The sequence below is a fragment of the Camelus dromedarius genome, chromosome 30, assembly GCF_036321535.1.
Source record: "Camelus dromedarius isolate mCamDro1 chromosome 30, mCamDro1.pat, whole genome shotgun sequence".
Lineage (NCBI taxonomy): Eukaryota > Metazoa > Chordata > Mammalia > Artiodactyla > Camelidae > Camelus > Camelus dromedarius.
The window spans coordinates 11,394,699-11,418,253 of record NC_087465.1 but is presented as its reverse complement, the minus strand read 5'-3'; the positions used below and the strand labels follow the sequence as shown (position 1 = coordinate 11,418,253).

At 42.8% G+C, this 23,555-nt stretch overlaps 1 protein-coding gene across 6 annotated transcripts in view; it reads right to left on the bottom strand.

Moving 5' to 3' along the window:
- Positions 1-23,555, bottom strand: part of SULF1 (sulfatase 1) — a 151,118-nt gene that overhangs the window by 53,324 nt on the left and 74,239 nt on the right. For all 6 annotated transcript variants that reach the window (XM_010998859.3, XM_064480862.1, XM_064480861.1 and 3 more), the window contains 3 exons: positions 18,706-18,778; positions 18,146-18,375; positions 6,280-6,519 (listed from right to left, as the gene is read on the bottom strand). In XM_010998859.3, the coding sequence (XP_010997161.3) occupies positions 6,280-6,519; positions 18,146-18,317 (412 nt within the window). In that variant the 5' untranslated portion in view covers positions 18,318-18,375; positions 18,706-18,778. The remainder of the gene's footprint in view (positions 1-6,279; positions 6,520-18,145; positions 18,376-18,705; positions 18,779-23,555) is intronic.

The following is a 23,555-nucleotide window of genomic DNA, read 5'->3' as shown; positions in this document are numbered from 1 at the left end:
CTTAGTTTCCGGATTTCTTTCCTGAGTTGTGTTCTCTGGGCTTTTTCCTCCCAGGGAAGCCACACCAAGTCATTCCTGCCCTTCCCTCATTGTTTCACTCCTTAGATTATTTAGCACTGTTTTCTACCCATTGCCATGGCTATTGCCTTTTCCCTTAATCCTCCCCTTATAAACCATTCCTTCAAGTCTCTTAATAGTCCGTGTTATTTGCTTCAGAACTCCCTCCAGGTTTTCGGTGTCTTTGTGTTAATGGGGTGTAAAAAATGTACTGAGTATTCCAGATGTGCCCTCACCCATCACACTGGTTCCAAGAGCGACCAGGACCCCGTGCGTCATGAGGCAGCACCCCAGCGCTGTCAGCGTTGTGTTACTCAGCCTTTCTTGTTGCTTCCTAACGCCGGGGCTTATTTGTAATCACCCCTGGCCTCTTTCAACATCACGCTTCCTGGCAGCGCCCTGCAGTTGATTATCTGGGCTTCTAATTATTTCCCTCCAGATGTACTGGATCTCTTTCCCGCTCCCTAAGGTGAATTTCCTTTTCTTGCCCATATTGCCTTTATATTACGTGTGGCTTGAAGTTTTTCTATCCTTTGGCATTGGCAAGTCAACCTAACCACTGTCTGAACATATCCCTCACACACCATCCACCCCTCCTTCCATGTCCTTCTTTTCTCTGGGAGCCATTAAACACTTCCCTTCACAGCTGTTTAAGAAGGTGGGAGGGGGGCTGGGTGACAGGGAGAAAGGTCAGAAAGACCTGATTATAGTGATTGTTGACTTTAGGCCACGCCGCTTCTGTCCAGGATTACCTGTTACATAATACTTAGAAAAATTTCCTTGAACCATTTGAGGCAAAGGCATTTATTTTTAGGTCGGCAAAGAGAAACTACAAAAGATTCCTGACGCTGTAGAGAAGTCGTATCTCATTTAAAGTAACAAATGACATACTTATTGAGCTTTTACTCCACGTAATTCTTAGATTTGGGGTCGCAGGAATTCACTGGTAGTAACTAAAATGTACATAATTTTGAACCAAGTTAAAATTATGATTTACTCTTCTGTCACCTTGGACGCATGAGTCTGGTTTCTCCCACTGGGTTGTAAGTCTAGGAGGGAAGACAGGGGTGTTACTTCGTATCTCTTCATAGACCCATGTCTGGCATAGTTCCAAGCACACTGTGGCTCAGTAAACGGCATCCTACGGCATGCTATCCCTCATGTTTGTGTACTCAGCAAAAATCGATAATATCACAATTCATAAAAATCAGAATATGTGTTTGTCTTACTGTAAGTGAACTCGACATTAAAAAACATCCCATATTAGTGGGAAGGCATAAATTGGGAGTTTGAGATTTGCAGACACTAACTACTATATGTAAGATGGATAAACAAGTTTATACTGTAGAGCACAGGGAACTATATTCAAAATCTTGTAATAGCCTATAATGAAAAAGAATATGAAAAGGAATATATGTAAGCATATGTATGACTAAAACATTATGCTGTGCACCAGGAAGTGACACAACACTGCAAACTCACTATACTTCAATAAAAAAAGGTTACAATGAAAAAAATCCTGTATTAGAGAATACATAAATACACCTGCTGTAAGTAACATACATTTTGTAATGCAAAAAGACCAATTAGAAAACTGATTAATTTGTCTACTTTGTTTTGCTACGAAAAGAATTCTCTGCAAAACATTTTATTGCAGGTAATAATAAATATTGGCCCTTCCACCCCAGTGGTAGGAAGCAGAATTAGTATGACTACAATTTAATCCACACGTGGTTTTATATATTCTGTGTTATGATTACACTTTGAACACTACCATTTTTAAATGAATCAATGTAATTACAGTGATTGTAATAAAATGATAGTATAATTTTGGACAGGAAAGAGAACTGAGGAATCAGTCTGGTCCTATCTCTGCCTTACATAGGTTAGAAACCTGGCCTGGGCACGTTCTCAAAACAAGTTCAAGGCAGAGTGAGGTCATGACTCCAGTTCTCTTCTGTCTTGGTTCAGGTGTTTTTGTTTGTTTGTTTGTTTGTTTGTTTGTTTTTAATATATTTATTTTCTTGTTTCCAACTCGGAATCTCTCTCTTTTTTTTTCCCCTTTTTGTCTTCTTTTTTATTGAAGTATAGTCAGTTTACAATGTTGTGTTAATTTCTGGTGTACAGCTTAGTGATTCATTCATACATATATATATTCCTTTTTATATTATTTTTCAATTAGAGGCTATTACAAAGTATTGAATACAGTTTCCTGTGCTGTACAGTAGGACCTTGTTGTTTATCTTTGGTTCAGGGTTTTATACTAACACTCGATGTCAACTCTCAAACATGGATTATCACTCTTACCTTAAAATGAATGCCAGGTTTTACATTCATGTCTATATATATATATATACACCCTCACAGAAATTTAAACTAAAACAATTTTTGAGCATATAGGCAGAATACTTCTCTTTATGATAGACTGTTCTCACTTCACTTAAAACATAAAAATGCAACAGACACGTTACTGTAGTTTCCCTTCTTAAACACTCAAGTGGCTGTAGAGTCATATTTTCCATGAGTAACGTCAGAAAAATTTACGTTATAGCCAGCCCCAAAAATATGCCTCAGTTCTGAAAAAGAAAATTCATGTCATATGATGGTAAATACAATATTGGATCAATTTAGTTCATTTAAATCCATGTATTCTGGACGCCTCCCAAAATAAGCCTCTTAGTAATTTGTCTTCTCTGAGTTGTTCTTCATAAAACTGATTGCAGCTTTGTGCTTTTCTCTAGGTGGATATTTATGTATAATACATAGTTCACTTTCCGTCATTGTTTTCCTTAGGTCCCAGCTAAATACTGCAAATAATGTATTCATTATTGGGAAAACAATAAAATCTTTATATATTGGCTTTTTTCCCACTAGTTTAGCGGCTCATAAATAATGATGCTGGTTTAATCACTGCTCACTAATTCTCTGAATTTCCTAAGATGTCCGTCAGCCTGATGTGCTTATTTGTGGATTTTCAAATGGGTCTCTGTCCCTGGTTGGATCGATAATTATTGTCACAGTGACATCTTTACTTCCTAATTGTCTGAGGCATGTCAATATTTTCCCATCAAAGATGAATTTAAATTGTATAACTCATTATCGCTGGCAGTTTAGACTTCTAGCTTTTAATTTTTCTGATTTACTAACAGGCACATCAAAATTTATTTTCCTAAGTGCATATCATCCGTTTTCTCTTCCTAGCTAAGTGTTTGGAAAAATCCCATTTCCCTGAAAGAATTCCTTTTACTTTATAGGATGACTCACTATAAATTCCATTATTACCTAAGTGTCTAGACCCCTGGGAAGAAGGTTGGCTTCAGAATCTGACTTTGTTTCCAAGAGCAAATCTCCTCTCCCTGAAGAAGACAACTGACAAAAGCAGCCCCACTGGGCTGCACCGAAGGATGGACAGTTGTTACCAGGGAAGCCTGAGAGTCTGCGGGTTCATCCTAGACCTGCGCCATGGGGTTGGGGTAGCCTCCTGCAAAAACCCCTGAAGACCTAGGTCCTGATGCCCACTCTTATCAGAGCATCAGATGTGTCACTTCAACAAGGCACCTTTATCTTGTGGGTCTAAGTTTGTTCATCTGAAAATAAGGGAACTGAACTGAATTATCTCGGAGTTTTATTCAAGCTGTTGTAATCCACTGCAGGGTGGAATCAGCACAGTATAATTGGGGCAAGTCCCAGAATACACTGCGCTTCTTAGAAGCAACTGGTTTGTTTTTATCTTGGTGACCCCATGAACTTTGTAATGGATGGTGGCTCCTTTTTGGCTTTTGCCATTTGGAAGCTGAGCTCCAGCTAGGCAGCCTTTCCCTACAACTCCATGGTGTGCCTGCAACTTGTACACTAACCTCTGCCTTATTTTAACTAGCCCTGCTCTTGGTTTCCATTGACAGGGTCCTTATGGCTCTGTACCCTATTATGTTTTCTGTGTCTCCGTCAGGCACTTTGGAATGAGGCATGACAGAAAGATATGTAAAGAAATAAGACAATGGGAAAGAGGAAAGACGTTGGAGTCAGCTGTGCTGGGTTCCTTCTGCCGCTGACTAGCTTGTGACCTTGGACAATCAGCTCTCCTGAGTTTCTGTTTCTTCACTAGTAACACGGGCAAATCCTTTCCAGATTGCAGGAAGAATTAGGTGAGAAAACTTTGCTAAAGACCCTGGTACAGAGTCGGTAAGCATCAAATATTAACCCCCACTTCTCTCCCTTTCTCCCCGACCACCCAGCTTTACTGAGGTCTAACTGACAATCAAAAATGCTAAGGCTTATGGCCTGTGATACGTAAACACTGTGAAATATTAACCACTGCCAAGCCCATCAGCATGTCCATCACCTCCCACCTTTCCCAGTTTCCATTTTTTTCCCCTGTGGCGAGAACATCCAAGTCTAGCCTCTTAGCAAATTTCAAGTACACGACAGAACTTGGTCAGCTCTGGCCACATTGCTTGCTCTTCCCTAATTCTCCAGAATTTATTATCTTCTTTTTCCCTTTTCTTGATTTAGCCCTGAAACAAATTAGCAAGTCCTCATTGACAGCTCTAGGTCCCGGCAGGTTCTCCGGGTCACCCACATCTCTATTTCCTACGACAGACACCGTCCACGTTGGTCTGCATACGGTGAGAGTTCTAACTATGTTCCAACTCTCTCTGTCTGTCTCTGTCTGCTACTAGGGGCTACATTATAGGGAGCCTGCAAGTTGAAAGTCACTGACTTCACACAATGCTTCTTATGAACAAAACACAATTTGGTGGTCAGAATCAGGAGCCAGGCATCAGGGGACCATTTCTGATTTTGCTTCTGAGCTGGTCACACAATATTTGAAACCCCCAGCTCAGTTATAAAATGGAGCCAAGTACACTTGCTGTGTAGGAATCCTACAGGGATGTTTGACAGGTTTGCAAATTGCTTTAGAGCTCTCAGATGAAAGTTGCTATAAATCTAAATCACTTCTATGAGAAAACACACTCAGGATAAGGCATTTTGAGTAACCTAGATCCTCCCCTAAGCATAAGCAGACACCCTTGAATTTCACAGGAGGAGTTTCCCTTAAGTGGAGAGCGTGTGAATGACAGTGCTGTCACATTCACAATCGATATTTTCATCCATAAATATCAAGTATGACGTGCCCACAGGGTGCTCTGCAAAGAGGCAAATGGCCACATATTTCCTGAGTCGAGTGGGAAAGTTTAATTTCATGTTTAAAGAGATCTGAGAGAATACATTAATCTGAAATCCTCCCCGTTTAAATCTTCAGAATAGAGACTCTTTAGACCTGAAAACCGTTTTCAGCAAGCATGCATGATGCCGCTTAATTCTCATGAGCAAGTCTATGGGGTTCTGAAAAAATGATTTTTTCATTACAGCCCCTCTAACAATATCTCTGTTTTCTTTCATGAAGAAATGCTCAGAAAACCCAAGGAGAACATCTAAACGTTGCGTTGGGCACGACCTCACAGGAAGGAGCTTTGCTTCTTTCTTAGAAAAACTGGCATTATGTCCAAGACCTCTATTGAAGGAGGTCCCCAATTTTCAAAGGACCGAGTAGCTCAGACCCTCTTCTGTGTGGGCTAAACAAAAATAGCAGCTGCAGCTGCTGGGATATGCCCCCCGTTTCCCGGAAGATGGAGGCACACACGTGAGACCTAAGAGTAACCCCCATTCAAGCTACAGAAATTCCAAATCCTATCAGTTACGAGTAAGTAAATGGATGAGTTAATAAGGTGCACCTCACTGGTTTATCCATTCAGTTATTTATGATAATCTATTGTGTCGCTGATCCTTGGGTAGGTGCTAAGCAGTTTCAGAGCACTTGCTGGTTTCTCATCGACGCGATCAGCCAGCATTTGCCAACAGCTAGGACAAGCCCCAAGCTGTGCGGTGATGCCCCGAGATTTGGGAGGTTGAGGTGTTATCACAGGTTAACGGGATGAAAACTCTTCTGTTGTAGGTTCTCCTGGAAAATTCCAACTGCTGGGTGCTCTGATGGGGGCAACACTTTCCTAACATGTCCACTGAGAGTCATTCTGACTCTTCTCTAAGGGATCGCTCACTGGTACATTGGAAAGCAAAGGATGGGGAGATACTGGGAGAGCAAAGCCTAGACTCTTTCCAATGAAGGACTTACTGGAAATTCATGTATTTCATGATGCAGTGCACTTTCCTGGGTCTGAGATGCATTCCCAGAGGCTCACGGGTTGGAAAGGTCCCCTTTACCTGTTCTGTAGCCAGTGCTGTTAAGATAGACAGCAAAGGTCCGCGGCTCATGCACCGCCTGCCACGAGGGGGACGAGCAGTTCTCGTTGTTGGTGTAGACGTTGTGGTTGTGGACGTACTTCCCGGTGAGCATGGAGGAGCGGGAGGGGCAGCACATGGGCGTCGTCACGAAGGCGTTGGTGAAGGTGGCCCCACCACGCTCCATAATCTTTCTCGTTTTGTTCATGACTTGCAGGGACCCTGAAAGGCACGATGCCAGCACTGTTTAGCGGGGAGCACCACACGGACCCCCGCGTCTGTCATGTCGCTCAATGACTCTGTTCCCCCGACTTATTCACTTTCCGCCCTTGGCTTGAAGAAGTCTGTAATTTGACCGGCTCTTGTTTCCAGAACAAAATGCAACATTGGGGATCCTACCATCTCAAGTATATTGCAGAATAATAAACACATTTCAGCTTCTCCCTTCCTTAATCACAGAGGGGAAAAAAATGCAGGCTAATCTGATAATTAAAGCTAGAATTTTAGCTATGGAGCAGATTCAAAGGCCAGCAGCCCTTTGAAGATGATCAGAGAGCATCAAAACAGAGCATCAAAACCCCTAGCCCACCACACACGCGCACTGCTACCGACACCGCAGAGATGACTAGATAGGTTTTTCATCATGTGAAATTAAAGAGGGGAAAATTTTTCCAATTAAGTAAAAGTCCTTCCAAAATGCCTGTATTTAATAACAATAATAAAAAAAAAGATTTTCAGCGTAACTTGATACCCCCTAGCAAACTCACCAAATACCTGCCAGTTTTTCTGTCCAGAGAGCACTCTCAGTTTATGTTTTCTACCTGTTTGCATGTAAGGTTAAAAGATAGGTTGTTTGCTGGTGAAGGAGTCACGATTCCATTGCACTCAAAAGTATTTGCATAGTAGCAAAATATTCCATTTGAACTGTAAAGGATGAAACTGTACCTAAGATTGCTGAGGAAGAAAAAAAAAATCCATTTCGATTACCCTATCCAGCCAAACACTTCAGCTGAAACGCATCCAAATACTGCAGGGGGAAAAAAAAAAGCTCAGGCACCAGAATTCAATGGTCTTTTCAGGACTTGTCAAGAAACGCACTGCGAGTGCTCCAGCCAAGTCCACCGCATTTGAATCCTGCAGCTTCACATTTCCAACTGGTCCTGCTTCTTCCAAAGAAAGGGGGAAAGTGTAGTTTTCCAGCAAGAAAGGAAATCGTCATGCAAACCAGGCCAGTATTCAGAGCAGAAGAGAGGCCTGCAACCGTCCAAAAGGCCACGGTTAGCCTGAGTTTTCACCGTTCACATGAAACGTGAAAACAGAAAAGATGGTTTCTAATCGGGTCTCATTAGAGTTCCCTAAATATGCTTCAGTTAGGAGGCTTCCCAAACTGCTTTTTCCTCCTCTGTTCGTCTTCAGAGAATCGAGAAACCTTTTTGTAGTCAGTGATCACCACGTGGCATGCGCCCACTTCGTGCCAAGCATTCTATCCACCTCAGCTCTCCCGGCTGATCCCTCCAGGTGCAGCCTTAACAAAAGAAATGGAAAATTCCCTGCTGCCTCTGACCTTCAGAAGTAAACTCTCTAGACAAGAATTTACAAAGGAAAATCGCTTGGGGATGTTTGCAGAGCAAGGTCCCCGTGAGTGTGGCTACAGCAGTAACAGCACAGACAAGGACAGGGGGGACCGGAGGCAATGTTTAGTAAGAGCTCTACCACCGGAGACGAGGACCAATGGAAGGAAAGGAGGAAGAAAAACATGGGAAGGGCCAAGTGCAGCGTTGGTGGCACAGGGAGGTTGGTGCTTGCGGTGCCCCGGAGGTGGGAAGAAGTAAGTGGAGTGATGAAAACGGCACGTGGGTTTCTGGAATGAAAATGAATATGAAGCCTTCTCTGGATGAAACGGGAGGCAGAGTTAGCACACGGCTTGGAGGCTGGGCAGAGATATGTGGATTTAACAGAATAGACATATGTTAAATCTGGCTTTGTCAAAGGCATGAAGGACATGATTAGAAAAAAGGTCTTTGAGAGATGTAGCTGTGGCAATGGGGGTATGTGCATGAAGGGGAGAACAGACTGGCCTGTCAGTGGTACAGCCAGTGGGGCGCTGAACCCAACACATGATTAGAACTTGAACCAGACTGTGCCTCTACTTATCTATTTATAATTATTATTATTATTTTTTGGTAGGGGGGAGGTAATTAGGTTTTATTGTTTTAGAGGAGGTACTGGGGATCGAACCCAGGACCTTGTGCATGCTAAGCATGCGCTCTTCCACTTGAGCTATACCCTCCCCCTGGATTGTGCCTCTAAGGTGGACTGACTCTTGATCAGACCCAAGAGACGCTGGGATCCATCAGAAGGCTGAGCGCTGACTAACACCTCACAATTTTCAGCAAGAGAAGAAAACTGGAAAAGCAATGGTTTCACTGTTGCTCAAGAATTAACTAAAAACAAACATGCCCTGTAGAAGATCAGAGAAGCGCACTGTAGAAATGTGTTTCATATTTGTGTTGGTTGGTCATCCAGGGGGAAAGATCCTGGAGACAAACAGATGGATGGAGACACAAGCGTGGGGAGGGAGACCGAAGCAGGCGCGGACTTCCATTCACTTACTCCTCGCTCCTCTTTAGAGACCTGTAGTGATTGCTTACGGTAATGGCTTGAATTTGCGGAAAACTCAGCAAACACTGTTGACCAAATTTGTTGCTTATCAGTCTCTTCATTTCAACGAATGACCTCTTAGAGTTTCCTTATAAGTCTCATTGGATTCAAATTAAAAAAAAAAGTAGCTGGAAGCCATCCTCCAAGGTCCTGAATCACAAAGCTGCAACCTCCAGTTGACAGACTCATTTGGAATGCAACACGGAGTGGTAGGTGGAAATCTGAGCTAAGGTCAAATAATATAAAAACTGAGGATGAAAACTGTGCTCAAGGCATAATCTCTGGAATTGCCCCAGCCGCGACTCTCCTCTCAAAGTATCACTGGTTTCTGAATTAACCGAGCTGGTTGTGTTGAGGAACTAAACAATCCCCACAAATGCTCTGCTTCCAACCAGTCCCCAGGCCAAAGGGAACAATGGAGACATTTGGTCCCTGCAGGTACTATGACCCTGGCCGCTCCACTGGCGGGATTCCTCAACGTGGGTGTCTGGCTTGAAGTTTCTCAGTAAAGAGAAGATTCTGAGGCAATGCTTCCCCAACTTTAAAAATTACCTGGAGAGCATTTTAAATCCTAGACTCGAGGGCCCGCGCTGAGCTGCTGATTAAGTAAGACCCGGGAGGGACCTGAGAATTTGCACCTCTAGCAAGCTCCCTGATGCTGCCGACACTGCCTGTCCGTGGACCGCTCCTGGGAAAGTATTCGAGACCCGACACAGAGGCAGGGAAGACACTTTAGTGGGTGCCTCACTTTAAGTGAGCGAAGTGGCTCAGATCGCTTCGAAGGCTGTAAGACAGGCAGACAGGAAGAGAAAATATTGACTCATATTTAATCTCACTGATTTTATACTTGTTCCCACTTCTCAGTGTTCCACACGTGCAACCCATTTAATCCTGTCAATAACCTTTCATAGTGGGTGCTATTATTTATTATCCCCATACCACGGATGATAAAACTGAGGTGCAGAAGGGTGAGGCACTGTGCCCAGAGACACAGAGACCCTAAGCAGCGGAGCCCAGATGCAAATGCAGGCAGTCTGCTCCAGAGTCCACGCTCTTAAGCTCCGTCTCGGCTGAGGACTGGCTGTGACATGGATGTTCTCAAGACTGAGATACAGAAATGATGTCTGCTCATAGCTAAGATCTGTCTCATTCTCCATTCTCGTATTTCACTTCATCTGGCCTCTTAGGGGAGATGCTAACAGACACTAAAGCCTGTTTAAGAGCTGAAGTGATTTCAGTAGCTCGGGCCCAGGTGTGGGTGACTGGGCAGCACCATTGATGGTTCATCAGGAAATTCTATCAAAAGCTATTTTGCATAAATAAAACTCACAATTATGTATTTACAGCTATTGGGAGTAGGGCATGGGACAATGTCCTGTCCTATGGTTGGAAGGGCTCAGTGTTCATCTGAAATTCCTCCCCTCTCTGGGTTTTAGGCCTTTGGTGTCTACAATGCAAATTGTCGCAATGTAGATGGACCTGGAGATGATCATTCTAAGTGAAGTAAGTCAGACAGAGAAAGATAAGTACCATCCGATGTCACTTATATGTAGAACCTAAAAAAATGATGCAAATGAACTTATTTACAAAAAAAGAAACAAGCTCACAGACACAGAAAACAAACTTATGGTTATCGGGGGGGAAAGGGAGGGGGAAGGATAAATTGGGAGTTTGGGATTTGCAGATACTAACTATTATACGTAAAGTAGATAAACAACAAGGTCCTACGGTAAAGCACAGGGAACTGTATTCAATATCTTGTAATAACCTATAATAGAAAAGAATATGAAATATATATATATATATAACTGAGTCACTATGCTGTGCACCAGAAACTAACACAACACTGTAAATCAACTATACTTCAGTTTAAAAAAATAAAACAATAAAATGCCAGTTGTGCTGGTTCTCAGTTATCAGAACAGTCATTTCCTAGGGATGGTATGAAGCTTAAGGCTGAAGATTCACAAGAGTCATGAGGCAGGGCTGAGAAGGATGAGAGTGAGGAAGGAGCGAGCCCTGGACTCGACCTTGTGGGGACACCTCTGGGGTTTTGTCATAGATGAGCTTGAACAAGTCGTTTGCCCTCTTCTGGTGTGTGTTTCTCTGCTGTAACGTGGAGCTAACACTGGCGCCCTGGACTAGTTCCCGGGGTTGTTGAGGAGCTAGTGGCCCGCGCTGTGATTTCACCTGGTGGCCACCTCAGCCCCGACACGTTTAATTGACTCTGGCCTTTCCCATCTTCCTCTCTGCAATCACATCTGAATTCCAAAAACTATGATAAGAATACAGAGGTTGCCACAGACCGAATGTTTTTGTCTCCCCAAGACTTACAGGCTTAAACCTAACACCTGAGGTGCTATGTTGGGGTGGGGGGGCTCTGGGAGGTGATTAGGTACTGAGGGTGGGGCCCTCAGGAATGGGGTGAGTGCCCTTGAAAAAGGACCCCCAACAAGCTCCCTCACGCCTTCAGCCATGTGAGCACACAGCAGGAAGGCAGCTGTCCATGAACCACAAAGCGGGTCCTCACCAGACACCGAATCTGCTGGAGCCTTGATCGTGTACTTTTCAGTGTCCAGAACTGTGAGAAACAAATGTCTGTTGTTTCTAAGCCACTAAGCCACCTGTCTATGGTATTTTTTTAATAGCCGTCGTCACGGACTAAGACAGAGGTCAACTACCTCGTCTACGCTTCAAGACTTAAAATGTTGATGCTGGCCAAAAGACATCAGTTCCCCTCCACCCATCGCACGCTGTTCCCCACATCCCACTTAAGCAAAAAGCCTGACTTCATTATCATTTAAAATTGTCCTTTGAGGGGCCAGCCTGATAAGGATGCTGTGAAGTGACTGTAATTAAGTCCAGTAGCTGGCCTGGGGGCACTGCTGACTGGGCTGGCATGAGGACAAGGAAGGTCCAGGCCACAGCTGAGTCACAGGGCTGCCAAGAAAAGCTGTCCCAGTGCCAGAGTTCCAGGTTGGGACAGGGGACATCTGCCATTGCTCCTGCAGGAGATGCTACGACAGCAGTCGGCTGTGGACCAGGAGGCAGCTAGGTCAGTGGTGACTAGGAGGGGAGAAGTGGCCCTCTTCGGGGATTCTGCAAGGTCTGCCAGGTGTGCAATTTTGGTGGAGTTAAAAATCAAGGCTCCAGGAACAGTCCTTGGAGGGAGGATGTGATAGGTTACCAAAAGCCAGGAATTTAAATCATTCTACACACTTCAACTCATTTATTTCCGAATCACATGTGTGAAAAAGGACAAGGGGGAGAAAATGTCCCACTAATCGGAACGACTGTACCAAAATCACAGAGAGCTTAGATTATGTCACATACATGTCAAACTTGACGACAAAGATTTGTCTTTCCTGATTCAAATACCTTAGCAATTGATTATTCAATATTTTGCACTATCAAACATTAGAATTTTCATCAAGGCTGTTTATCATGTACGGAAAAACTCACAAAACCAGAAATTCAGTAATACACTTTGTCATCAGCATCCCTTAAGGAAGTCCCAGGTATGTGGGATTCACACACACCTGGCTTCATAGAGAGACACACTCTGTGTGAATTGCAGCAATTCATGGTTTGGTAAGTGACAGCAACAAGCAAACACAGCTCTTATTAGACATGCAGGCTGTTTCTGGATGCCATTGTTTTACGATAAGGTAAGATCTGTGCTTTAAACATATAAATGCCCTGGGCTACACACATCTCTGCTGTTTTCTTATACCAATAGTTAAGTATGGAGCCCTAAACAGTGACGTTTCCCATATTAAAAATGGCTTTATTGGTCTACTGAATATTTTAATTCCGAAAGTGCCAGGAAAAAAAAACATGATCAAACATACACCTTATTCTACCCAAATGATGGCATTGGTAGGAAAAAAAAGCCCATATGTTTCAGCTAAAACCAGAGGAAGGAAAACAAGCTGGGGGAAGAGGGAACCGAGAAGCAGATAATAAATCTGTCTGGAATGTTTCCAGGTCACGAGGACTCATTATTTTTTTCCCCTTAAGAGCTAAAGGCCATTAAAAGTGGAGACTAGTTTTTCGGGAATGGAAGGAAAAAAACGCCTCGAGGGCTAGACAGAGAAGGTAGGCAAGTGAAGACAGCCAAGTATAAGAAAAAATCACAGGGCTTCTGTCTTTCTAGTTTTCCACATTTGATAGAGATGTGGGGAGAGAGAACTTTCCCCTGACTGTTAGAAAAACAGCAGCGTGGGCATGGTGCAGATGGCAGCTGCCCCTTGGCCTAAGCTTTGGGGAGCAGTGGAGAGTGGTGAGGGCCGTGATGGCGTGGGAAGGCCATGTCCCACCTAACAGGGGAGCTTTGACACCCTTTAAGCATTTAACTGATGGCTGCCTCACGGGAAGGTAAGCCCTCATTCTTCTGAAATTTCAAGAAAAGTCAGAATCTGGATTTTTATTTCTTTTCATGTCAAATCACCTGATTTTTAAAATGTTGATTTGAAAACGTGTGCTGGTCAAGCAAAATGCCACTGTGGGCTCATTCTGGACTGTGGATGCTGTCTGTGGCTTCTGCTTTAAATGAAGTATTTCCATGTATTGAAGGTTTCTTAATTCTACTTCTAAGAGAGGCATGGGGTCAGCGTCACTGAGAGGTTAGCACCAGAGCCATTTCCTAAGAATTTAAGAATTGAGTCAGATCAGTGGTCTAATGAGCTCAATACCTGGATTCTCAGAGTGGCACCAAGGGACCGTTTGGGAAAGATTTAGAGCCCAATCTCTTAGTTAGGGGAGTCCCACAAGCATTTCTGATTTGCTTCTTTTTGATTTGTAAAATATTTCAAATGCAGGGAAAAGCAGAATAAAGAACGTGTCTCCTAGCTTTATCAAAGCTTAACATTTGATCACAGCTGCTTCAGACACAGTTTTAAAGTTTTAAAATGAAATGTGGATACCACTGATGTTCTTGGTTCCCCCTCCTTCCCCAGAGGTAACCATCAGCCCAAACTTCATGCTCATCATGTCTGTCTGTGTTTTCCTAAACTCTTAAAAATCACTGTAAATCTCCCACCCATTAATGTAGTCTACGAACCTGCCCTATTTACAGGTAGAGGCACAATCTGAACTACTTCATAAGTTGTGAAAAAAACAAATCCAGAAGTCCGGGGACCATTGGTTAAATTACTTAATCTTTGCACAGATTAAGTTTTCTCCTGGGATAACGATCTTTGTCCTACCCACCCAAGATGGGTAGGGTGACAGTAAAATGCAATTGTAATAAATGGTCTTTAGAAAAAGACAAAGCGTTATCCACACATAAGGTTCTAGTGCTTTTATTAATAAATTCCTTATGTGTCTTACTCCCTTCACGAAGTAAAAGTTTATTTTATTTGTCCTCCAAGTTGAGGGAGGGGCCCCCCCTACAGAATAAGAGCATTCCTTCCCAGCTTGATTTTATAAACTTGGACTGCAATCCTTCTCAGCCTTTGTCTTTCCAGAGAAAGAGAGAGAATTGTTTTATTCTTACCCAAAAGGAAATGTATTCTACTACGATTTTTGTAATGGTTTTCCTAAGCCTTTCCTAGGTCTGTTATATCCTTCTGGAGGCACAGAAGCCAAAAATGCCTGCAGTATTACAGGTGCAGAAGCTTTGCTTAGGCAAAGATTTATTCAATATTTGGAAAACACAATTACATGTAAGTAAAAAACAAAACAAAACAAAAAAAAACAACAAAAAAAACAAACCCAAACCATATCGAAACCACAATGAGATACCATCACACACCCATGAGGCTGGCTGTTATCAGAAAACCAGAAAATAACAAATGTTGGCAAGAATGTGGAGAAATTGAGGTCGCGACCAGCCCAAACTCTTATGCACTGCTGGTAGGAATGCAGTTGCTATGGAAAACAGTATTACAGTTCCTCAAAAAATTAAAAATAGAATTGTATGATGATCTAGCAACTCCATGTTTGGGTAAAAACCCCCAAATAATTGCAAGCAGAGCCTCAAAGAGATACTTATGTTAATGCTACTATATTCGAAGTAGCTGTACCCACAATAATTGAAAAGCAGAAGCCACATTAATGCCTATCAACAGATGTATGGATAATATAATGTGGATATACACACGATGGAATATTATGCAGCCTTCAAAAGGAAGGACATCCTGAGACATGCTGTTACACAGATGAACAGTGAGGGAGGACACTACCTGAACTGAAACAAGCCAGTCACAAAAAGACAAAAATTGTATGATTCCACTTATATGAAGTACCCAGAGCAGTCAAATTCATAGAGACAGAAAGTAGAATGGTGGTTGCCAAGGGCTGGGGAGAGGGGGCGTTAATGTTGAATAGCTACTGAGTTTTAATTAAGATGAGAAGAGTTTTGGAGACTGGTTGCACAATAATGTGAATGTACTTAACACTACTGAACTGTACACTCAAAAATGGTTAAGATGATAAAAAAAAAACCCCAACCCCAAACCAAAAGCCAACTAAAGTCTAGAACAGTAAATTTCAGGAAGAATTATGAGAACATTACAATCAACCAGGCAAGTCTCCATTCGAACAGTACCCACTACCAAGAACGTAAGTTTTCTGCCGAGAAAAGAGGTCTTCCCTAAACTCTTAACCCATGGCTCACTGTGGTTCGCCATCAACTTATTCTGCCCACGGGATAATCAGACCCATCTCATGCTTCTGTTTTCTCAGAGCCTAGGAATTACAGGTTGCATTTAGGAAGGTCTCAACAAATATTTGTTGAAAGAGGACTGATGAATGGGGTCACGGCTAACTGTGTAGCTGTGGAAATCCAGGTTCCGGGTTCACCATTTCCTAGCTCATCCCAACCTGCTCGACTTCTCTACATCTCATCTGCCGTAAGCATAAGCTGGAGAGAGAAATAACAACTACTTCATGGAGCTAGATTGTGAAGATTGTGAAGATTAGGTGAGAGAATGTTTAGCATGGTATCTGGCTGGAAAATCAAGGAAGGAAGTCAAAGCAAATATTCAGGAAAGAGCTGAGCTGATGGAACCTGGTCTGTGACTCTTCACCATCATATCCATGTGCTTCCAGCAGAAGTCAGTATTTGGTAATTGCTCGGTAAATATTTACTGAATGAATGAAAGAACTGCAGGATAATGGTGAAATTTTGAATTCTATTAAAAATACATTTATCAAACAATTCCTTAATTTATTTTAAAGACAAGGGCTATATGTTGAAGAGGCAGATCATGATGGAGACTTGTATTTATTTCTGGGAATTGTGTTGGCTTTTTCAGGCCCTTATGGGGTCCCTGTCAACTTTACTCAGTTTACTTAGCACCTGCTATATTCCCAGACAGTCTGAGTCAGGACTGCAACATAAACAAAACACTCTCCGCCCTCTAGTGGCTCTCGGTCAAGTGGAACGGACAGGTGGATTAAGTGTCATACTGGGGGCAGGTCCAAGGTGGTGCAAAGGAAAGTTCCATCCGTCTGCTGGAGGGCAGGACAGTTTCGGTGAAGGAAGACCCCCAAGGGCAAGGCATCTGAACTGGGTCATGAAGAATAGGTGGGGCTTTTCCGGGTGGAGAAAGAGGGGAAAGGCAGAGGGGATGAGATGTACAAAGGCATAAAATACAGGAATGGGAGATGAAACCATCGGACATCTTCAGGGAGGTGGGAGGCGTCTCCACAAAGCACAGAGCAGAAGAGGGGGAAAGGAAAGAAAACTTACAGAGATGCAGGAGAAGGGGTGATGGTCCAGGGCTCATCTGCCTGCAGAGGAGAGGGCTTAATCCTCTTGGCAAAGGAAAGCCATGGCAGGTTTTAAGCAGAAGAGACTTAATCAGATACTTGCATAAAGCAAATAGGTGGGGGGCGGGGGGACCAGAGGGGACAGGTGGGTCAGGTGACCAACCAGTTAGGGAAAAACTGGGAGAGAAGAGAACCACTTCGTTGAAAGGGACGAATCTGAGACATGTTAAGAAAGGTGACTTCAAAGATGTTCGCTTCATTTTACTTGCTCTGTAAGTGAATGAAAACTTCAGCCACCAGCCACATACAAAGTCATACCTACAAGACTTTTCATTTTTGGCATGTTGCCTGAAAATCCATAGTCTTGTTTCAAAAGTAAATGAGAGAGAGAGAGAGAGCAGACTCTGCAAATCGCCTTCAGCAATCATGACCTCTGCTGGCTTTTAGTGCCTTTGATTCCAGCTGAACCTGAAGAGCTCACTTTGTCGGGATTCTGTGGTGTGGTTTCCAACTGGAACTCAAAGTCCCCTTCCCTGAGGATCAGGTTCCAGCCTGGAGGGTTTTAGCCTCAAAAACCTTGGCCAGAGGAGCTCTGTAAGGAAGCCCAGCATGCTCTGCTGGCACAAAGGATCTAAAAGATACTAGAGACGGTCAAGTTGAGTGTGATGGGTAAGCCTAGCTGGGTGGTTCCTGAGAGGGAGGAATTTGGGTCCAGGAATGGAAATGAGTGGTGGCAACAATCTGTAAAGGCAAGCTTTTTATCTGTCCTGGGGGACCCTAGAAGAACCTGACCCTACGCTTACAGGCAAAGCCATAGAGAAGGTGCGAAGGTGAGAAACCCACCAGGTGAGACCGAAGCTAAGCTGGAAACACCGAACTTTGGCAGGCTTTCTAAGTGCTCTAGAATTAACCCAGGTGAGCAAATTCTTCAGAAAAGCATCTTATCGAAGGTGGTGGTGGTGCATTACTCCCTGAAGATATGCAGAATGTTGTTAACTTTCAACTCCCTGACAATTCCAAGCTGTGAATAAACCATTCACCTTAATAACAATGACAATTGAAAAGTTTCTTTTGTATCCACCTATGTTCATATGCATCGCCCAGTTACACTCACAGTCCTGTACTCTTTCAAACAGCTTTGCCCACCTATTCAAAAAATTTCTTGACCACGTTTCCAAGGTGCACAATCCAAATCCTTGACCTCCACAGTCTCATGCTTACTCCCGCCCTCCGTCCTAGTCTCCTGCCCCCCACCCTAGACTGCTACAAAAACTTAAGACCAGAAAAGTAATGTTGAAACACAAACCAAATGCCTTATAACCAATACAAGTACCTTTTATGACCTTGGCTGTTGGTTAAAGTTCTACAATTAATTGCCAAACCCCCAAATGTTCGCTGACACTGACAAGGCAGAAGGTCAGCAAATTCTTTCAGCAAAAGAGACTAACAAGCGAAAAATCCAGCGTCTCACCCAGCTCCACGTCTTGATCATCGGTGAGCACAAGAATGATGTTGGGTCGGATGTTTTTGCGCTCCTGCTGTATCCGTCCTCTGAACCTCGGGGACCTGACAGTTGAACAGAGGCTCCCCACCAGTTCCGTGCCCAGGACAGCCAAAACCAGAGCACAGCAAGAATACTTCATTGTGTTTGGTCCAATGTCGCAAAACTGACAAAATGTCTGTCTCCTGGTTCCTGCAGGTCTGGGCAGTCAGAGGAAAAGGGAGAGGGAGAGACTAAAATGAAATCCAAACCCCAAACACAGTTGCAGAGAAAGGGCTACAAGCACTCAGTGAGAACTGGCGCATAACCTGGCAGAGGAAGGGCTGCCCGTGAGTCAGAAGCAGCAGCAAACCCTCCCAGGCGTTGGGTCTTTTTTTGTGTTTTTTTTTTTTTTTAAGCACTTGATTATTTTGCAAATTCACTTTTGTCCTTTATTCCCATTCCAACTTTTCCGATTTCAAAATTCGTTGCCAAAATAGAATTTCCAACACGGAGCTCAGATGGAAAAGCTTTCTAATGAGAGCCCGTACCTTGAATTGGGTATCCTGGTTGAATAATCAGTTTCTATACCCAGAGGTATTCAGAACATCTGCAGATGGGGTCCTGGAAGGGGGAGAAAAAAAAAATACAAAGGAAACGTCAGTCAAGGATTTTGATACAGAGTTTTGGTCTGAAATAACTTTCTTGAAATAGCATAAATATATATGTATAATTATGCATATAAATATATATAATTTAAAATCTGTACTTCAAAAGGGAGAAGCAAGGAAACAGCAACCAGAACTGCTAACAGATGACTCCAATAATATCTTCACTTCATAATTATAAAGACAGCGATATGAGTATCATCTCTGCTCACACTTTAACGGTACTTTAAACATCCCCCCCGAAACGAGTGACTGACAGTGCCTGTGACACCACAGTGCGGCGGAGTGGCTGCACGGGGAGCAGCTGGCACGAGGGGCGTGCTGGGGGAGCACTGACTCACCTGTGTAGGCTACTGAGTACTTATCAAGCAGAATGAAACGCAAAGCTGTCATTTGTCATCTGCATGATGTCACTCACTACCCAGGAGAGTTCTTTCTGCTGACAAAGACTTCATAGTCATTGACTGGGAGGGCAACCTTTCCCAGCCTCTAAAAAGCTCCTAACTGTCCTCCATCAATCACCAGGAGAAGGGACGCTTCCTCTGGGCTAGGCTGGTCCCTCAGTCCAGCCCACGTCCTCAGCGCGTCGGCGCCTAAGGGGACAGAGCCCTCCTCCGACTGTCAGCACCAGCCCCACTACTGTCCAGACCTGGTGCAGCGCCGCCAGCACCGAGGTTTGGCTTTGCTGCAGCAGATCTCAACCTGCAAAGCGAAATGATTGATTGGCTCTGAGGCTGAAGGTTAGAGGCGACCCTTCCACATTAAAAAAAAAAAAAAATCAAATCTAGAGGGGAGTGCTGTAAAATCTTTGCAAATCTGCATGGGAGGAGACATTTGAAAGGGTTGGGAAATTGCCCCTTCCACTTTAGAATGCTAACCTGCTGAAAGCTTTTCTCTTGGATGTCTGAAAGATAGCAAGGGGCTCATTAAAAAAAAAAAATCCACCTCTTGGATGTCATGAGGGAGCATCTGTATGGGAATTTTGGCTGCCCTAAAGTTAATTAGATAGCAGCCCGCTCCAGCAGCCACTCTGCCCCCACACACCTGAAGGTCTGTCTTTTGATCCTCAACAATAAACCGGCATCAGATAAATAAGCACAATGAATTAAGGGTGAGGACTGCAAAGCAGAAGGAACGGGACTCCATCGCTCACTTCCACGCCTTAAATGCTGGAGGGTGACATGAGGCAGTGAACGAAGAAAGAAGAAAGACGGTGTACTGTCTCCCCCCTCCTCTCTGCCATACACATTGTGTTTTACACAAACACACACACCCCTATTATTTTAAACTTTATGAGCTGTTTTGTAAACAGTTCTAATGCTTTTCACTCTGCAGCCTGTAATTATTCTTCCAGAGGGAGGGGCGGGATGGAGAGAGAGAGACTCAACAAGAACTAGGTTTTAAAACAAAAATCCAGTGTCTGCAGCAAGGCAGCCCTGACCACGTTATCCGCAGAGCTGCAAGCAAGCCCCCTCTGATGGATCCTGTGGTTCTGAGAAAGTCAACAGTACAGGGTTTGGTGTGTGTCTGTGTGTGTTTGTAATAACTTGGGGTTATTGCAGTGATTGCTCTGCACGCTGGACCTGCAATTGTTCTGCCCTGACTGTTTGGTTTCTGGGCATTTGTTTTAAATCATGAGAAAACTGATACGAGCACGAAAGGACAGGAAAGCGAAAGAAAGAAGTGAAACAATGGCTTTCTCCCACAGAGCGTGCATCGGGCGAAAAGAGTTACACACAGAAGTTTCTAAGAGGGTTGGTTCTTTAAGGAGCAACATTTTGCCCACCTCTCAAAGCCGGCAAGGGTGTGGGGAGAGAGAGTGAGCCGGGATGCTTGCATCTGCTGTGGTATAAAGCAATCTCCGCTGGCAAGGGTGACCCAGAAAATACAGTCAGGCTCACTGCGTAGAGAACACGGCATCACACGTGAAACTGAACATTCTGGACAGTTAAGATGCTGGTAACATTCCCTGGACCCCACTCAATGCTCCTGGTTATTATTATTATTATTTTCAAATCTTATTTACTTCACTTCTTCCTTTGGGAAAAAGAAAATTAGCCTGAATGGCACCTTGTATAAAGTACATTAAAAATCATTTCCCAAGAAAGAAAAGGGACAGCGGAGAGGATGCCTGTTTTACCTATAATGTGGCCTCCCTTTCTGGAGACTTAAAGGTGCAGAATAGAACAATTTTTTTTTCCTGCCACAAAGTATTATCAATTCAGGGGATTCATATGTAAAAAGCTGAGAAATTGTGTGGTAAAGAAAATTAAACTTTCAGACAGCTCTGGCCAGCAGGGGCGCTCCCTTTTATCCTATCTTCCTTCACTAAAACACACAGAACACACCAGGCTGAAGAAAACAGTGCACAGACAATTCTGTATATAAAAATGACCTTTCAGAACCTGTCACCCTCTCACTGACTGGTTTTCAGCTCCAGAAGGAAAAGAAGTGGAGAAAAAAAGAAAAAAAAAAAAAACCTGACAGACAAAATGCAGACCTTGACAAAGGAGAGAAGGATGCAATGTTTGAATCGGATACTTTGTGGCAGATGACAAGCATCCTTAGAGACTAACGATTTGTCCTGAGGAATAGCTGAAAATGGGAGAAATGTCAGAAGAGGTTTTTCTCACACATGGAAAGTGAGCTTGAGGGATGGGTCTGAATTCATGAATCAGGACCAGAACACAAGCTGCCTTTTCTTCAAGCCCTAAAATGAAAACACCAATTGTAGCTATGGCCAGTTGGTGTGGAAAGTTTACAGCATTTGGTTTGGGCAGTCAAGCCAACTATGAATGTGACATTAAAAGTTTCAAGTCACATATAAAAGAAAGAAAAGACTGGGGACCTCAAGCCAACTGGACAGAACGTCCAGTTCACATATGTTCGTCTAGAAAACCCTATGCCAAATCAAAGCCCTCATTGCCCCGGTAGGTTTAAGGGGTCCCCGTGTCTGGGCAGCCGGTGCCGAGGTAAAGGGGATGGTGACTATGTGCTTATCGACCGCAGTGGTTGTCAGGGTGTTATCTGGGGGGTACCTTTTGGGGAGGTGGAATCCATAAGACCAGGACGATTTTGATAAGAATACTGACACTGCGTTTCCTTTTTTCACTTTGTTGACATTTGCACTGATGGTCTAAGAACAACGGTGGGTAAGACTGCTTTTGTATGAATGTCCAGAGCATCGCTTGTAGTTTTTTTTTAAAAAAAAAAGCCAGTTTCACTTAAGATGAGGCAATAAAATGATTCATTTTATTAAATCTTAACCCTTGAATACACATCTTTTCTCTTAAATTTTCTGTTTCTGCTGCCTACGGAAGTGTGATGCCTGCTGAGGAAAAGTACTTGTGTGATTTGAGATGCAAGGTGAACGAAACACATTTTTTTTTTCTATTTTTACTTGAAAGCATTCTTTGGACTTGGATTTTTGGCAGACATTTTCTCAAGTTATGAATGGAACGAGACTGTCATTTCAAGGAAAACAGCTGATGCTATTTGTTGTATTTGTTGGCAATGATAGAAATCTAGCTTTCAAGTCAAAAGCAGAATTTTTGTAAAACTGGTGTCTGCCACTGTGAGCTTGGCAGCCTCCTAATACGTAAATCCTTTCTTTCTGATGACGTCGATGCTGATATTAAGAAGTGCTATTTTTTGATATTTTAAAATGAGATTTGTTAACATTTAGACTCTGCATAATTCAATGAACCAGTATTTCCCAAAAGACCAAATATAATGCTACAAAATCATACATGAGTAAAAAAAAATTCAAAGTAAAAGATGATCATTGGTTTTTAGTATAACAGAATACGAACAGCTTACTGATACAGTTTCAGATATCTTATTACAGGTCGCCTTTAAGAATCACCGCTTGTCTGGAACATTCAGCCATAAAATAGAATGAAATAATGCCATTTGCAGCAACATGGATGGACCCAGAGATGATCCTACTAAGTGAAGTAAGTCAGAGAAAGACAAATATCACTTGTGTCACTTATTCGTGGAATCTAAAAAAAGATACGAATAAACTTATTTACAAAACAGAAACAGACTCACAGACATAGAAAACAAACTTATGATTACCAAAGGAAAAAGGGGAGAGGGAGGGATAAATTAGGAGTTTAGAACTAACAGATACACACTACTACATATAAAGTAGATAAACAACAAGGTCCTACTGTAGAGCACAGGGAACTATATTCAATAGCTTGTAATAACCTATAATGGGAAAGAATCTGAAAAAGAACATATATACATGTCTAACTGAATCACTTTGCTGAACACTGAAATGCTGTAAATCAACTCTACTTCAGTAAAAAAAACAGATCACCACTTGTCAAGTTTTGGGATAGTATCAAAGAAGATTTACAAGTATCTGAAAAAGCCTTTGAAATTCTTCTCCTGTTCCAACTATTTATCCACGTGAGGCTGAATTTTAATCCTACACTTCAAACAAAACAGTATCTTTCAACAGATTAAATGCAAAAGCAGATGTAAGAACCCAGTATTCTTTTATTCAGATAAATATTAGCTTTGCAAGAATGTAGAACAATTTCACTTTAGTCACCAATATTTTTTTGGTTTGTTAAATATAGTTATTTTCCACAAAATGTATCATTTAACATGTGATAGATTTATTGTTTTTTAATTAATAAATATTTTCAAAGTTCTCAGTTTGAATTTCTAAGTATCAATAGCTATAAATCCCCATAAACACACGCGTAATAATTTAAAAG